Source organism: Gymnodraco acuticeps, unplaced genomic scaffold (assembly GCF_902827175.1).
Source record: "Gymnodraco acuticeps unplaced genomic scaffold, fGymAcu1.1, whole genome shotgun sequence".
Classification (NCBI taxonomy): Eukaryota; Metazoa; Chordata; class Actinopteri; order Perciformes; family Bathydraconidae; genus Gymnodraco; species Gymnodraco acuticeps.
Window position 1 is genome coordinate 137,461 of NW_022991415.1, and position 12,919 is coordinate 150,379.

Below are 12,919 nucleotides of genomic sequence, written 5' to 3' on the forward strand. Positions count from 1 at the left end.
TTTCGTTGACTAAAACTATGACGAAATATGTTCGTCAACGACCTTTTTTTCCATGACGAAAACGAGACGATGACGAGACGGCACCGACGGCAGTAAACAATAACTGTAACGAAATCATCATGCAATATCGTTGACGAAAAGTGACGAGACGAAAATGTAGTTTACTAAATAAAAACTATGCCAAAATCTCTCTTTACTTTCGTTGACGAAAAATGAGGAGACGAAATATTATCAAAGATAACGTTACATCTCTGATAGTCAGTTTTTCTCCCAGCAGTTCCATTTCCGGTGCTGCGGCAGGGCAGCAGCTGTGTGTCTGTGGTGCGCGCGGCGGTAGATTTGAATTACACCGGGCAGCGGCACACTGTGAACTGTCAGGAAGACTCGGGTCTAACTCATGGTCTAACTAACCCTATTTAACAGAAAATAAAATGGCAACAACAGGGCTTGGGAGCAGTGGTCGCACTCGCGTTAACCGAAGACCCCCCCCCCCCCCCGCCGTCAGCGCGAGTGAGAGATAAATTGTGCACTCGACGGATAATAATGGATTATGACGGAAATGTTACGATCCTGTCCGTCAAAATGACTGACAACGAAAAAGTCTAAAGCCACCACTGCTTGGGAGAAAGAAACGATGTGATATTTGGGCCCATTTTCGCTACAATGAGGCGGAGAAAAAAAGCGAATGCATTGTTTTATCAGAAGGGAAGCAATGTGGCCATAACACAGCTGGTAAAAACACCACAAACCTGAGCAGATCCTCTCTGCAAAGCTGCTTAATCATTCAACCTGTGTTTTTCATCAAATAAGGACAAGATATAATCTTATTTATTTATATATACTAAAATGACAAATTATTGGTTTTGGCTAGACTAGTTTGACTGAAATGTTCTATATAATCTGATGACTAAAAAAGACTCAACAGTTTTCATTGACAAAAAGTAGACTAAAATAATTAGTTTTCTTTGACTAAAATAAGACTAAAATGCTCAGACTTTTAGTCGACTAAATCTTGACTAAAATGTTTACTGTTTTAGTCGACTAAAATAAGACTAAAATGCTCAGACTTTTAGTCGACTAAAACTTGACTAAATAAAAACAGGATGAAGGTGACTAAATATGACTAAAACTAAAAAGAAAATTTAACACAGGACTAAGACTAAAACTAAATAAAAAAATAGCTGACGAAATTAACACTATAAGAGACATGTATATATAAGATCAGATGATTATAACAACATCAGAGAGAACAGCACTGCTCGCTGTGACTGGAAGGCTCTTTACTCAGACTGCTCTCAGACCAGACAAGTGTTATCCATCAAGTTTGGCCTAGAACGTCTCGTAAAAGTCTGCAGGAAGGCCGGCGATCCTTGGAGCCTTGCCCCTCTCCAGCTCTGCATTGGCCGTTGCAGTGACCTTGAGCAGGCCATTTTGGAAAGCCTGCTCCCCCTCTAGGGTCTCTTGAAACTATTTAAAAAAAAGATTCTCTTCGAAAGCCAATGCACACCGAAAACATCATTATTTTTGCAGCTGTTGCCCAGGGTCCGAAAACACAGAACGCTTCTGCCCTATCTTAGTAGGATATAGCATAGCTCAGGCACTTAAATATGACGCCTACTTGGCCTTGTCCCTTGATCTCTTTATAAAGACCTGTTAACACGTATGCAGAACATTTCCTTTTATCATATAACATTGAATTCATTTGCCCAGTACCGTTTTTGAAGAAATAAGAGAAAAAACATTACATTTTACAACACATTGACACATTTAAACTAATTTCCTTAAGATGTTTCCTGATACTCAAACATTATTTCTGCTATATGGGTCATTTTGGAGTCATGTATTTTCTCAGATAGAGATATCAAAGTTTTGTGACGGCCACTCATTCCAAAGCTGGGTGCCCATACAGCCTTTTTCAGGTGTCCTATCGCTTCAACATTTTCTGAGAGCATAAACAAAGTACCTTGGTGAAAAAGTGTGAAGTTAGAAATTGTAGCTGGGAATGAAGTCACACCTAAATTCACACTGTTACAGGACAACAAGATGGAAAACCATTAGCCTCGCCATCTGGCAATGTACTCGGAAGGCTTCAGTAGAAGCCAGTCCCCAACTCCGGGGACTTCGGGTGGCAGTATACGCTGTGAAGTTGTTTGCGGCCTGCCAGTAAACCCAAAGCAGAAGAAGAAGTGACGTCAGCGGCTTCATTTGCCTAATCCTCCCCCAGGAACTTATTCCGGTGTGAACGCGATCAGTGCTGGGAACTAAGTGCTGGGAACTAAGTACGGCAAAGTACTTGCAAAGTACTATTGTGCCTTAATCCTTTTGTTCACAGTGGCAGCAACAGTTAAAACTTAAAATAACATCAGTGAGAGAGATGGCAAAATAAGCCATTTATTGAAAGAATCAAAAGAAACTAAACATGGACACTTTTTTTTTTTTTTTAATCAAGCAAAATGTAACAGTTTCCACGTCGAAAAACACAGTCAACACTACGTCTCTGAAACACTCAGTGTGATCAGGCAGTTCTGTACCGAGGGCAAAGAGCAAAACAGCAGTTTTTTTTATCGGAATCTTTTGTAACACGTAGACCTTCAGACAGAGAAAAACTGAAATCCAACACGTGGCTTTTGAAATCAAATATATACATTTGTTCTTACAGCATTTACATATTGAAAAAAAGAAAACAATAAAAGTACCACAGAAGAACTCTATCTGTCAATCCAAAAATACAAAACAGAACTAAATACACGCCATGTAGAACAACTGAAGCATGATGATGCTGCCAGGACATCACCCTATTGTTTTCATGAATGCTGAGAGAGAGAAGCAGCAGGGGGTCCGGGTTTTAGAGGAACACATGGGAGGGCTTGTCAGGGGGTTGGACAGGAACGTGCTTACACAACCCTGAGCTGAGACTCTGAGTGAGGTGATTGGGGGGGGGGGGCAACTTCCTCCAGGCCTCACTTCACTTCCACTCTAAAGGAAGACGGGATGCATCAAAAAATTAGACCACTGACAACTTCTACAATGCCAACAGTCTAAATAAAAAAATGTAAGACATTTCCTCTGTGTCTTTCCTTTGGACAGTATTGCTAGGGTTAGGGTTATACAAACACACCAACATCATGATATACACGATGATTTGGCTTACACAGATGGATTAAACATCATATTCATTTCAGCTGGAGTTTTGGGTGGATCCAGGATTGTTGGATTTGTCCCCCATTGGATCCCAGTATTAAGTTGTAAGGTAAGGTTTTTTGTTGGACATAACATTGAAAACATATTTAAAACGTTCATTTCAACTGTCTCAAATCTAATACAAAATCCAGATGTCACTTAGTACACTATCATTTACCACATCTGTTCTTCATCCGTGTTGCTATACTGTATCATAATTGGCCCAATTCATGTCCTAAAGGTGGTTTAATGTACCTCGAGTAGTGAAGTTGTGGCCAAAATGCACAATTTGATAAAAGTAGCATTTGAGTTACAACAGTTTAGCTTAGCGGCGAGCAACTATCCATCAGCCCTGTGCCACACACTATTTTGCCATTTGTTTATATCCAGCAAACCTCAGATGTTGATGCATCCATACCACCGATACCGCCGGGGACGGGGTAGTGTTTTGTTGGAAGTGAAGCCCAGCTGGTTGTAGCTGTTGACAGACTGAAGGGGGGGGGGGGCAGACAGACACACTAACAGTAGGTAGACACTGACTGAGGCGCTGCATTCACACCAATATGGCTTCAGGCCTAGAGACATGCCGGCAACATGCAGACATGTAGACAGGTGACAAAGTGGAGGGTGGAGGTAAACTGCGTAATCCATCCATCCTTCATTATCAGCTAACACACAAGGTAAAGCTACAGGTTCCTTCCTGTGGCTGGCTTTGAGGACCCAGAGACAGAGCCTGAGAGAGACAAAGCACAGCATCATAAACTCAACTCTTCTAAAACTTAATACAGAAGCATTGCTGGAGTTCCTTCTGTGTATGTTGTTGTAGGATGCATTTACGTGTCTATAAAGAGCCAACATCTGAAGTGTCATTTGGAAAGAACACCCATGAAATTACCACAATTGCCCTTTGACCTTCTTATACTCTACTGTACTGTAACATGTCCTGTAATAGTTAACAGAGAAGTTCGATAGTATTGCTTTCAGTGTATGTATAATGCATGGGGCTCTACATAATCACAGATACCATTGTTTTGAAAGGAGGGTTTTGGTGTCTTGCGATATTACCATAGACTGTATATATAAAGGATATTACAGCTGGGAAATGCTTGAGGTGTTATCTATTTAATCCAAGATTACGAATGAGTTTAGAGGATCTTAGAGGCAAATTCTGTGGTTTCTAAAGTTGTGGATTGTGTGACGTACTCAGGGGCTTCAGGTTCTTTTGAATTATTCCACAGATAAGCATGTGAAGGTATGTAAGACACTTCACTGAGTAACAAGTGAAGAAGTGATTACATATGTAATACAAGTACAGGTTTGATTGTTTAGGCCACTGCATAGTTTAATGTTTTGACCTTGCCATTAACTAAAAGGAGGAATATGATTATTGGATCATTCATTGGACAGCTTTGGTGATGTCATCCTGCATCATCAGAATAACCTACAATTGGAAGTACATTTGGACTACAGCAAAAGCATGCTGCAGTTCACACAAGTCAAAACCATATTAAAGCGTACACGCCCCATAGTTCATTTGAACTTCACAAAAAAAATACAGAGGCATCATGAGATACAATCTCTTCAAATTCATGTATTCATGTTTTGAATTCTAATTGGCAGGAGGAACAGCCTCTGAATGGTCCATCACAGGACACTAAAACTCTCCAGTGAAATGTGAAACAGGTTGATGACTATTTGTTAATAATCATCAGCATAGAGTACAGTATGTATATTGGTGTAGCCTTAATGCTGTACAGATAAGTATGCTTTAGTGATTATAATTTTATTCTGTGGGTCATTCAATGTCCTCTGTTTCCTTCATCAATCATTCATCACACACTTCAAACCCTTTATCTCTCATTCACATATCTAGCTTAACAAGAGCTGAAGCCAGTTTACGGCCATTTGTGTTTCATTAGTTTCTCAGCATTTTGAAATGTCATAGTTAACAACTCGATTAACTAATAGTCTTTGTGACCCATTAAGTTAGTGTTGAAGTGTTCATTTAACAGTCACCTCAAACAGATATCTGACCTGACTTCATAATGGTCAAACAGTGTACCAGCATCACTGACTTTCCAAAGTGATATCTCACTTTTGACAGATAGAGTTCAATGTCTGTTTTGCCAAGATGTCAGGACCCTTTTCAAAGTTTCTTTAAACGGAGACCTCAACACTGTGAAACAGGCCTTTCTCAGAGTGGACATGTGACTTGTCATTGCAGGAAAAGCACAGGTGGAAGTAATAATCGTAATGGTTTGTTAGTTAGCACTCTGACTATAACACTGACACAGCAGTGAATACGACTACTATTGTTTTCTCTTTGCCAGTGAGCTATGCTGAACAGAGGTATCTCATCATTACATTACATGTCACTTATTAGACGCTTTTATCCAAAGCGACTTACATACTCAATACTGTGGGCAATCCCCACAGGAGCAATTTGGGGTGAAGTGTCTCAGGGACACAACGACATGCTGACTGCAGTGGGGTTTGAATCTGTGCTCCCCTGATCCGAACACCAACGCACTAGCCCACTGCGCCACAGCCTCATCACACTGTGGGAAGTAATGGGAAGCTGTTGACACAACCATATACATGACACATGTGGAGAAAAGTAAAGCTGTTTGAGTGTCTGTAACACAACAACAAATTCTCTCCTGCTAGCTTGTCCACTGTTAGCTTGTCACCCGCTAGCTTGTTACCTGCTAGCTTGCCACTCAGTGAGGCCATAGAGGCACTGCAGATGAACAGAATTCTACAAGAAAAACTAAATTAATTCAAACAAATGATGTGATATTCTTAAACTTTTAAGGAAGGCAACAGCCCTAACAACAGCAACAAAAATGCTGATCAGTCTGATTTATAAGTGCTTTTGATGTCTGTACCTTGGATGGGACATACATCCATTTGATCCCATCTATCAATCCACACTAATCAAGAGACATACGTGTGGTACCTCAGTACATCTCTACTGTGTGTCTACACGGCCATGGCGATTAGACAGGACACACACTTCTGAGGGCAGAGATTGCTGAGTGACGTTATGTTAGAAAAATAATTCCACTTCCAAAATCTCCTCTGTGAGAAAGGCCTATACTCCTCTGTAGTGCGGCGGTCACTTTAAGGGTCCTTGGATAATCGCAGTGCATTTTGCTCTTGTTGCTCAAGCAGACTGACAGACTTGTCTGTCGGATTATCAGTGTCCATAGAGAAACAGTTTATTAACTAGTTTCTTTTCAGACATGTCCTGTGTTTGTTTGTCTCAAAGGGACTGAACCTTTTTCCATATTCAGTCATTCATATAACTGTCCAAGTTGTATTCCTTGTGTTTCATAGAGATCCTGTTGATCTAGAATAGCGTCCTTTTCCTCATCTCCTCATTAATTTCCGAACAAAATGTTTTCTGTTTTCTTACCAAGCTTGTTACACCTGTGGGTCTTCTTTTCCATCTATTCATCCATCCAAACACTTTGACAAATGTTCAGTTCGGCGCCAAGATCACAGTCTCTAAACCTGTTAGAACTTCTGGTCCATGTATACATTCTGACACATGAGTCTGTAGGTTAAAGTACATCCACTCCACTGTACTGCTTGTCCTAAACATGGGAGACTTTCTGTGTCTCTCTTGCCTGCTTGATGCTGTATAGCCACTTAATGACTCGAGCGTTTCGCTCCACAGCCGAGATGCCATATGGAACACGCTCCCCGGCCTCCTCTTCCTCTTCCTCAGCCGCGTCTGACAGCCCGTCGTTGGAAGATCGCCGCGACCGGTCGCAGTCCGAGGAGATCATAGAAGCTGATCGAAAGTTCAGGCTGACGATGTCCGAGTTGGCCCGAGCAAAGTTCTCTGGACCCACTGCCTCCAGCTCCTCTGGGTCAAGGCCGCAGTAGTTAAAAAAGCGCTCCACGTCAGCTCCGGCTCGGGCGTAGCGGTCTGACAGGTCTGACTTAGATCTGTGCAGCGAAGAGCGACGGACCACCGAGGAACCAAGCTCCAGGTTGGCATCTGTTGAAGTATTTGAAGGGTCTCCCAAATCACAAGGGAGTGACTGTGGGGTGCTGTTGTCACAGAGCGAAGGGGATGGAGTTGGACGAGCGGGGGGCAACGAAAAGGATAGTGCGGGAGGTGGGAGGGAGGCGGGGTTGGGTTTGGGAGGGAGGGGTGGAGCCGATGAGCTGCTGGACCGGGCCGTGCGCAGGGGTTTTCCATTGCACAGTCGCAGGAGGTCAGAGGAGGAGTGGGAGGTGAGGAGGGGGGGGGAGGGGGGAGCGAGAGCGATCGATGACTCCTTCACCTCGTCTGCTAAGGTTGAGGTTTCCACCCTGTAGTGGACTGCGACGCCCCCCGCTGTTCAGCGGAAGGACCTTCAGAGAATGGGAGAAGGAGCGCAGGGAGTGTGAGGTGCTGGGGCTGGGGGCTGAGTCCGGGGGCTGCTCATTCAGCGCCATGGTGGATCGGTAGGTCAACGGCATCCTAGGAAACAGGAAGATAAATACATGAAATGCTGTAGCATCAGGTAGGTAAAGTGTGGGCACTAAACGAAGGCTGGATTCAAGTAGTGTACATCCACACTAAGCTACTTATAGACAGAGAGGGAAGCTTAGAAATACCCCCTTTTACAAAATCAGAGAATGCATTGAAACCTGGATATCTAATATGACCACTGCCACTGCCTTCACAGCTTTGTAAGATCCCTGCAATAGCCCCCTTCTATACTTCCACATCTATGTGTTTCAGCCATGTTATTGACTTAGTAATACATCAAGGGTCATCTAGATTTCAGTATTTGGGGCTCAGGGCCAGAAGCTTTCACATCTAACTACAGATATTACCATGACAGGGCTGTTCAAACATTTATGAAAAAGCCAGGAACATTTATGACATTTGAGTCGATCATTTTACATAGACGTGCTCGTACACAAAAACATCTTGTAAACTTTGTTTGATGTTGAAGCAGTAAATTACCCTGATGGTGTCCAACTTCTGGCCATTCCCCCTGCTGACCTCATCAACACAGCACTCTTAGCTCCGCCCCCTCGTCCTTCGGACGTTGCTCCTGAAGATGACGATGAGTTTAGCAGATTTTTAAGGATCTCCAGGTTTAAATTCTCTCGTTTGCTGCTGCCTGCACATGTGTCTGACTTAGCGTTGTTATTGGATGCTTTGAAAGGTATCCCGCCACCATTTCCGCCTCCACCAATCCCAGAGCCCCTTTTGGATAGGAGGGTGTGACCGACGGGAGGCTTAGCCAGCACAGGTGGTTTGATTGGCTCCTGCTTGGCGTTGATAACTTCCTGGCTCTTGACATACTTTGCCTTGTCAGCTTCCAGTCTCTCCACAGCACTGAGACGCTTTGGGTTAGTGTCCACCTGAGACAGACACAAATAATATGTTAATGAGCATAACCCTCCAATATTTTTTATACATATAGGTTTTTAAACCGTAGACGTGCCCAATAACACTACCAAGGGGCCAATATCTTTAAAAATGTATCTATAATTGTATGGTGCATACACAGACATATTGGAAACCCCTTACCCACTTAGTGTGTGTATGTTGGCACTTTGTCTAGGGCAGTGGTTCCCAAACGGTGTGCCGCGGCACACTGATGTGCCGTGAGGCAAGTCCGGGTGTGCCGTGGGATTTTGTGACAACCATACGTTATTATGGCAATATACAACTACACAAAAATAATAATTTTTTAATTTACTATATCAGTACTTTGTAGGTTTATATGTACGTAATCGGCGCGATTTGCGCATCCACATCTCCACGTGCAGTGCTGCATAAACATGGCTGAGTCAGCGATAACTTTCGAGGGGTGGAGGTATGGCCATTACTTTGAGTTCGTCCGAAGAATAGACAGGAATGTGACGGTGAGGTGCAAACTGTGTCCAGGCCAGAAGCTGTTATCCACTGCTGTAAACACCACGTGGTCAAACCTCAACAAGCACCTGCAAAGAACACATACTAAGGTGAAGCTACCGCACACGCTATTTGTTGTTTGTTTATATCACGCAGTCTGTTCTTCTTTTCTGTCTTCCGGTTGTTGCCTGTTTTGAATGACAAATACACACTACCGCCGCCTGCTGGTAAGGAACGTTATTGCCACTCACGCATGCAGTTTGTACGTGCTCGGCGAGTAAATTAACGAGTAAAGTAACGAGTTACTTTATGTAGATAGTAACGAAGTAGTGTAATATATTACTTTTTTTAAAAAAGTAATATGTACTATATTATTTTTTTTTAGTAACGACCCCATCTCCATGGAGTTGGCGTTCTCTACTCTGGTTTACATGAAGAACAACAGGAGGTCACGGCTCTCTGTTGAACAGGACTTGCGAGTGGCCCTCTCCTCAGTGCCACCAAGGATTAAAACATTCTGCGCGCCCCGACAGGCACATGTATCTCACTAATTTGTAAATCGGCAAAAATATTTACAATAGCACATGTTTCAATGCTGATTGCTGAAATGTTACATGTATAATTTGTAGTTCAGGACAATGCAGCTTCCTTGCATTGACAGTTCTCTGTGCTGAATTTCTGCTGAGTTTCCTTTGCCTCATTTTGAATTTTGTGACCTGTCTGGTTTAAATGAGTGTGTTGCTGCTTTGATGAAGCCTAATTTGATAAAGTTTCAAATTAATTTCTGAAATATTTCGTTAATAAATATTTCACGAGTAATATAGTTGTCTTTGTCACATTTTATTTGGCATTAGTAAATAATTATGCACATTTACAGATATTTTACATGATATGAGTGATAACACGTGTTATAAGGGCTATTTTGCACAATAGGTGTGCCTTGAGATTTTTACTTGTCCTTTGGTGTGCCTTGGGCACAAAAAGTTTGGGAACCACTGGTCTAGGGTCATGTGAGTCTTAATGCTTTGAGGGAGCGATTTCTCCTTGATACTGTATATGGACTACCTGCTAAGTGCTTTGAGCGGTTAGTCAAAACCTTCATCACCTCCTCCCTTCCTGACTCTCTGGACCCCCTGCAGTTTGCCTACAGCGCAAACAGGTCCACAGACGACGCCATAGCCCTCACCATCCACACTGCGCTCTCACATTACAGTTTATTGATTACAGTTCAGCTTTCAACACCATTGTGCCCTCCAAGCTGGTCATCAAGCTCAGAGACCTCGGGCTCAACAGCGCCCTCTGTGATTGGATCCTGAACTTCCTGACGGGCCGACCCCAGGCAGTGCGGGTGGGAAACATCACATCCTCCACCCTTATGAAGGTAGATATGGTGCAAAATGCGAGAGCTTGTAAAACCTGATGTGAGCACTTGCAGAAAAAAAACTCTGAGCTTGTGTGCATACATTTACACTTGTATAAAATATCTACGTAACTGTGAACCAAATTTGAAGTCACAGAAGAAAAAAAAAAGTGTTGTAGCTTGTAGAAAAAAAAGAACTTAGTGATGAAATGTTCACTTGCAGAAAAATACATATTTTTTAAATATATTTTCCATTACAACTGCAACTTGGTTATTACAACCTCTCAAATCAGTCATTACAACGTCAACGAATCTGCGGCCTTGACTTTTGCTACACTTCTTGCGATGAATGTGTCGCTAAAGTAATTTTCACCTGTAGATGTGGGGGGAGGGAGGGGGGTTGGAGCGAAGGGGCGGAGCTATCAGAACGACGAGGCGCAAGCGGGTCACACAGCCATATAGTCAGGTCGAACCGGATGACTGCGGGGCCCCGCATGTTGCCCCTTTCACACTAACGTGGTTCCAGGGCCAATTCGGAGTTTGAGCCTCATAAGCACCGTTTTTTCCTGTTCATGCCGCACCCCGAAAACCGGTTCTTACTAGTGTTGTCACGATACCAACATTTTGGTTTCGATACCGATACCAAGTCAAGAATTGCGATTCCGATTCTTTTTCGATACTTTTCTTAAAAAAAGGGAAACAGTCTTAAATGTAATTATTGTGCTTTATATTTCACACCAGAACCATAACCACATTGGTAAGTTAGCTAAAAAGATAGCCATATTAGACAGTTATCATTGCCATTAATTGCCTCGGCAAACTATGAAAACCTTCATTTGTAACAAAATAAATTACACTGGTTTGACTTAGATTTGAGGGCATGGGCTTGAGCATGATGTAATTATGTTATCTATCACATTCTCTAACCTGTCTGGATGCCGGTTGGCGAGGTGCTTAGCGAAGTTTGATGTGTTGGCTCCCTTGGTTTGCAGGGATCTAAAACACGTCTTACTGACAGGCCTCGTGGTGTCCGTAGGCTTGCCCTCACTGTCAGAGATATAGCTAAAATACTTCCAAATTTCGCTTCTGGCGTCTTTTTTGTCAACAAGCCGAGGCACAGCGGCAGTTGCACTCCCACTTGCAGCCATGTTTCTCGTTTTCTCACATGCTCTGGCAGCTAGCGCGTGGCCGCGTGCACGAGAGAGGGGAGGCACTTAGAGCGTGCTTGAGAGGGGCGGGACTGCAGGCACGGCTGCAGTGCAGGGAGTGGAAGCAGAGCGCTGAACAAACACGGCTCTTATTAAAACGGCGCTTTTTCACCGGAGTACTTTTCCCCGTCATTCTTAAAGTACCGATACTAATGAAACGGAGGAATCGTAACGATTTTAACGGCAGGGTATCGCGGTACCTTTCAAGTATCGGTACACCGTGCAACAATAGTTCTTACCAAGCTCGAAAAAATTAGAGATTAACCTGAGCTAACAGTTTATGGAGAGTAGCCTACGGCAAATAAAAGTTGTAACAAGCAGTAGTGCTGAGCAAAGTGACTAGAACGCAACCACACACTTTATAAAGTCAGGCAACACTAACCAGGCTTCGTGTGATTCTGTTTATTTGTACCTTACTACTTTGATCATCCGTTCACTGTTATTGATCATTGTGGAGAGAGGCAGTTTTGTATTATAGCAGATCAAATGGAATCAATACATGGGCTGCACAGGTTGTCGTGTCCGACTATCACAAGTAGAATCATAATGAAAAATACGCCGGTAAAATGTGCCTGGAGAAAACGGCTTATGCCACAATAGGATAGCAACAAGTAGTCAATAGTCAGTTTAGCTTCGGTTGCTATGCTAACATCACCCATTTTATACCAGAGAAACTTTCATAACAGCGTTGTGATGCCAAACAGCATCAATTCAGACTGACACACATTCACTTATGGGGAATTGGGGATATGTATCGGCTGCTTGTGTGACAGTCAGACAGTGAATACTTTAGAGCGGCCGCTGCTGTGAGTTAACGGGTTGGTGTGAAAGGGGCAACAGCAGACTGGCTGTGACTGTGTGTGACTGACCCGAGTTTGCGTCTCGTCGTTCTGATAGCTCCAACCCCCTTCCCTCCCCCACATCTACAGGTAAAAATTACTTTAGCGACACATTCATCGCAAGAAGTGTAGCAAAAGTCAAGGCCGCAGATTTGTCGATTTATACTGCCACAGAGCAGATTCGTGACATTGTAATGACTGATTTGAGAGGTTGTAATAACTAAGTTGCAGTTGTAATGGAACATTTATTTTTAAAAATATGTATTTTTCTGCAAGTGAACATTTCGTCACGTAAGCTACAACACTTTTTTTTCTTTCTGTGACTTCAAATTTGGTTCACAGATGCGTGGATATTTTTATACAAATGTAAATGTATGCACTAGTGCTGGGGGGAAACGATTATTTTGAAAACCGATTAATCGGGCGAGTATTTGATCGATTAGTCGACTAATCTAACGATAAT

The 12,919-nt window shown here is 42.9% G+C and overlaps 1 protein-coding gene across 1 annotated transcript in view; it reads right to left on the bottom strand.

Moving 5' to 3' along the window:
- Window positions 1-2,425: 2,425 nt before the first annotated feature.
- Window positions 2,426-12,919, bottom strand: part of fam110b (family with sequence similarity 110 member B) — a 61,740-nt gene continuing 51,246 nt past the window's right edge. The window contains 3 exon segments of the mRNA XM_034195795.1: window positions 2,426-7,442; window positions 7,444-7,657; window positions 8,150-8,553. Of these exon segments, the coding sequence (XP_034051686.1) occupies window positions 6,780-7,442; window positions 7,444-7,657; window positions 8,150-8,553 (1,281 nt within the window). The 3' untranslated portion in view covers window positions 2,426-6,779.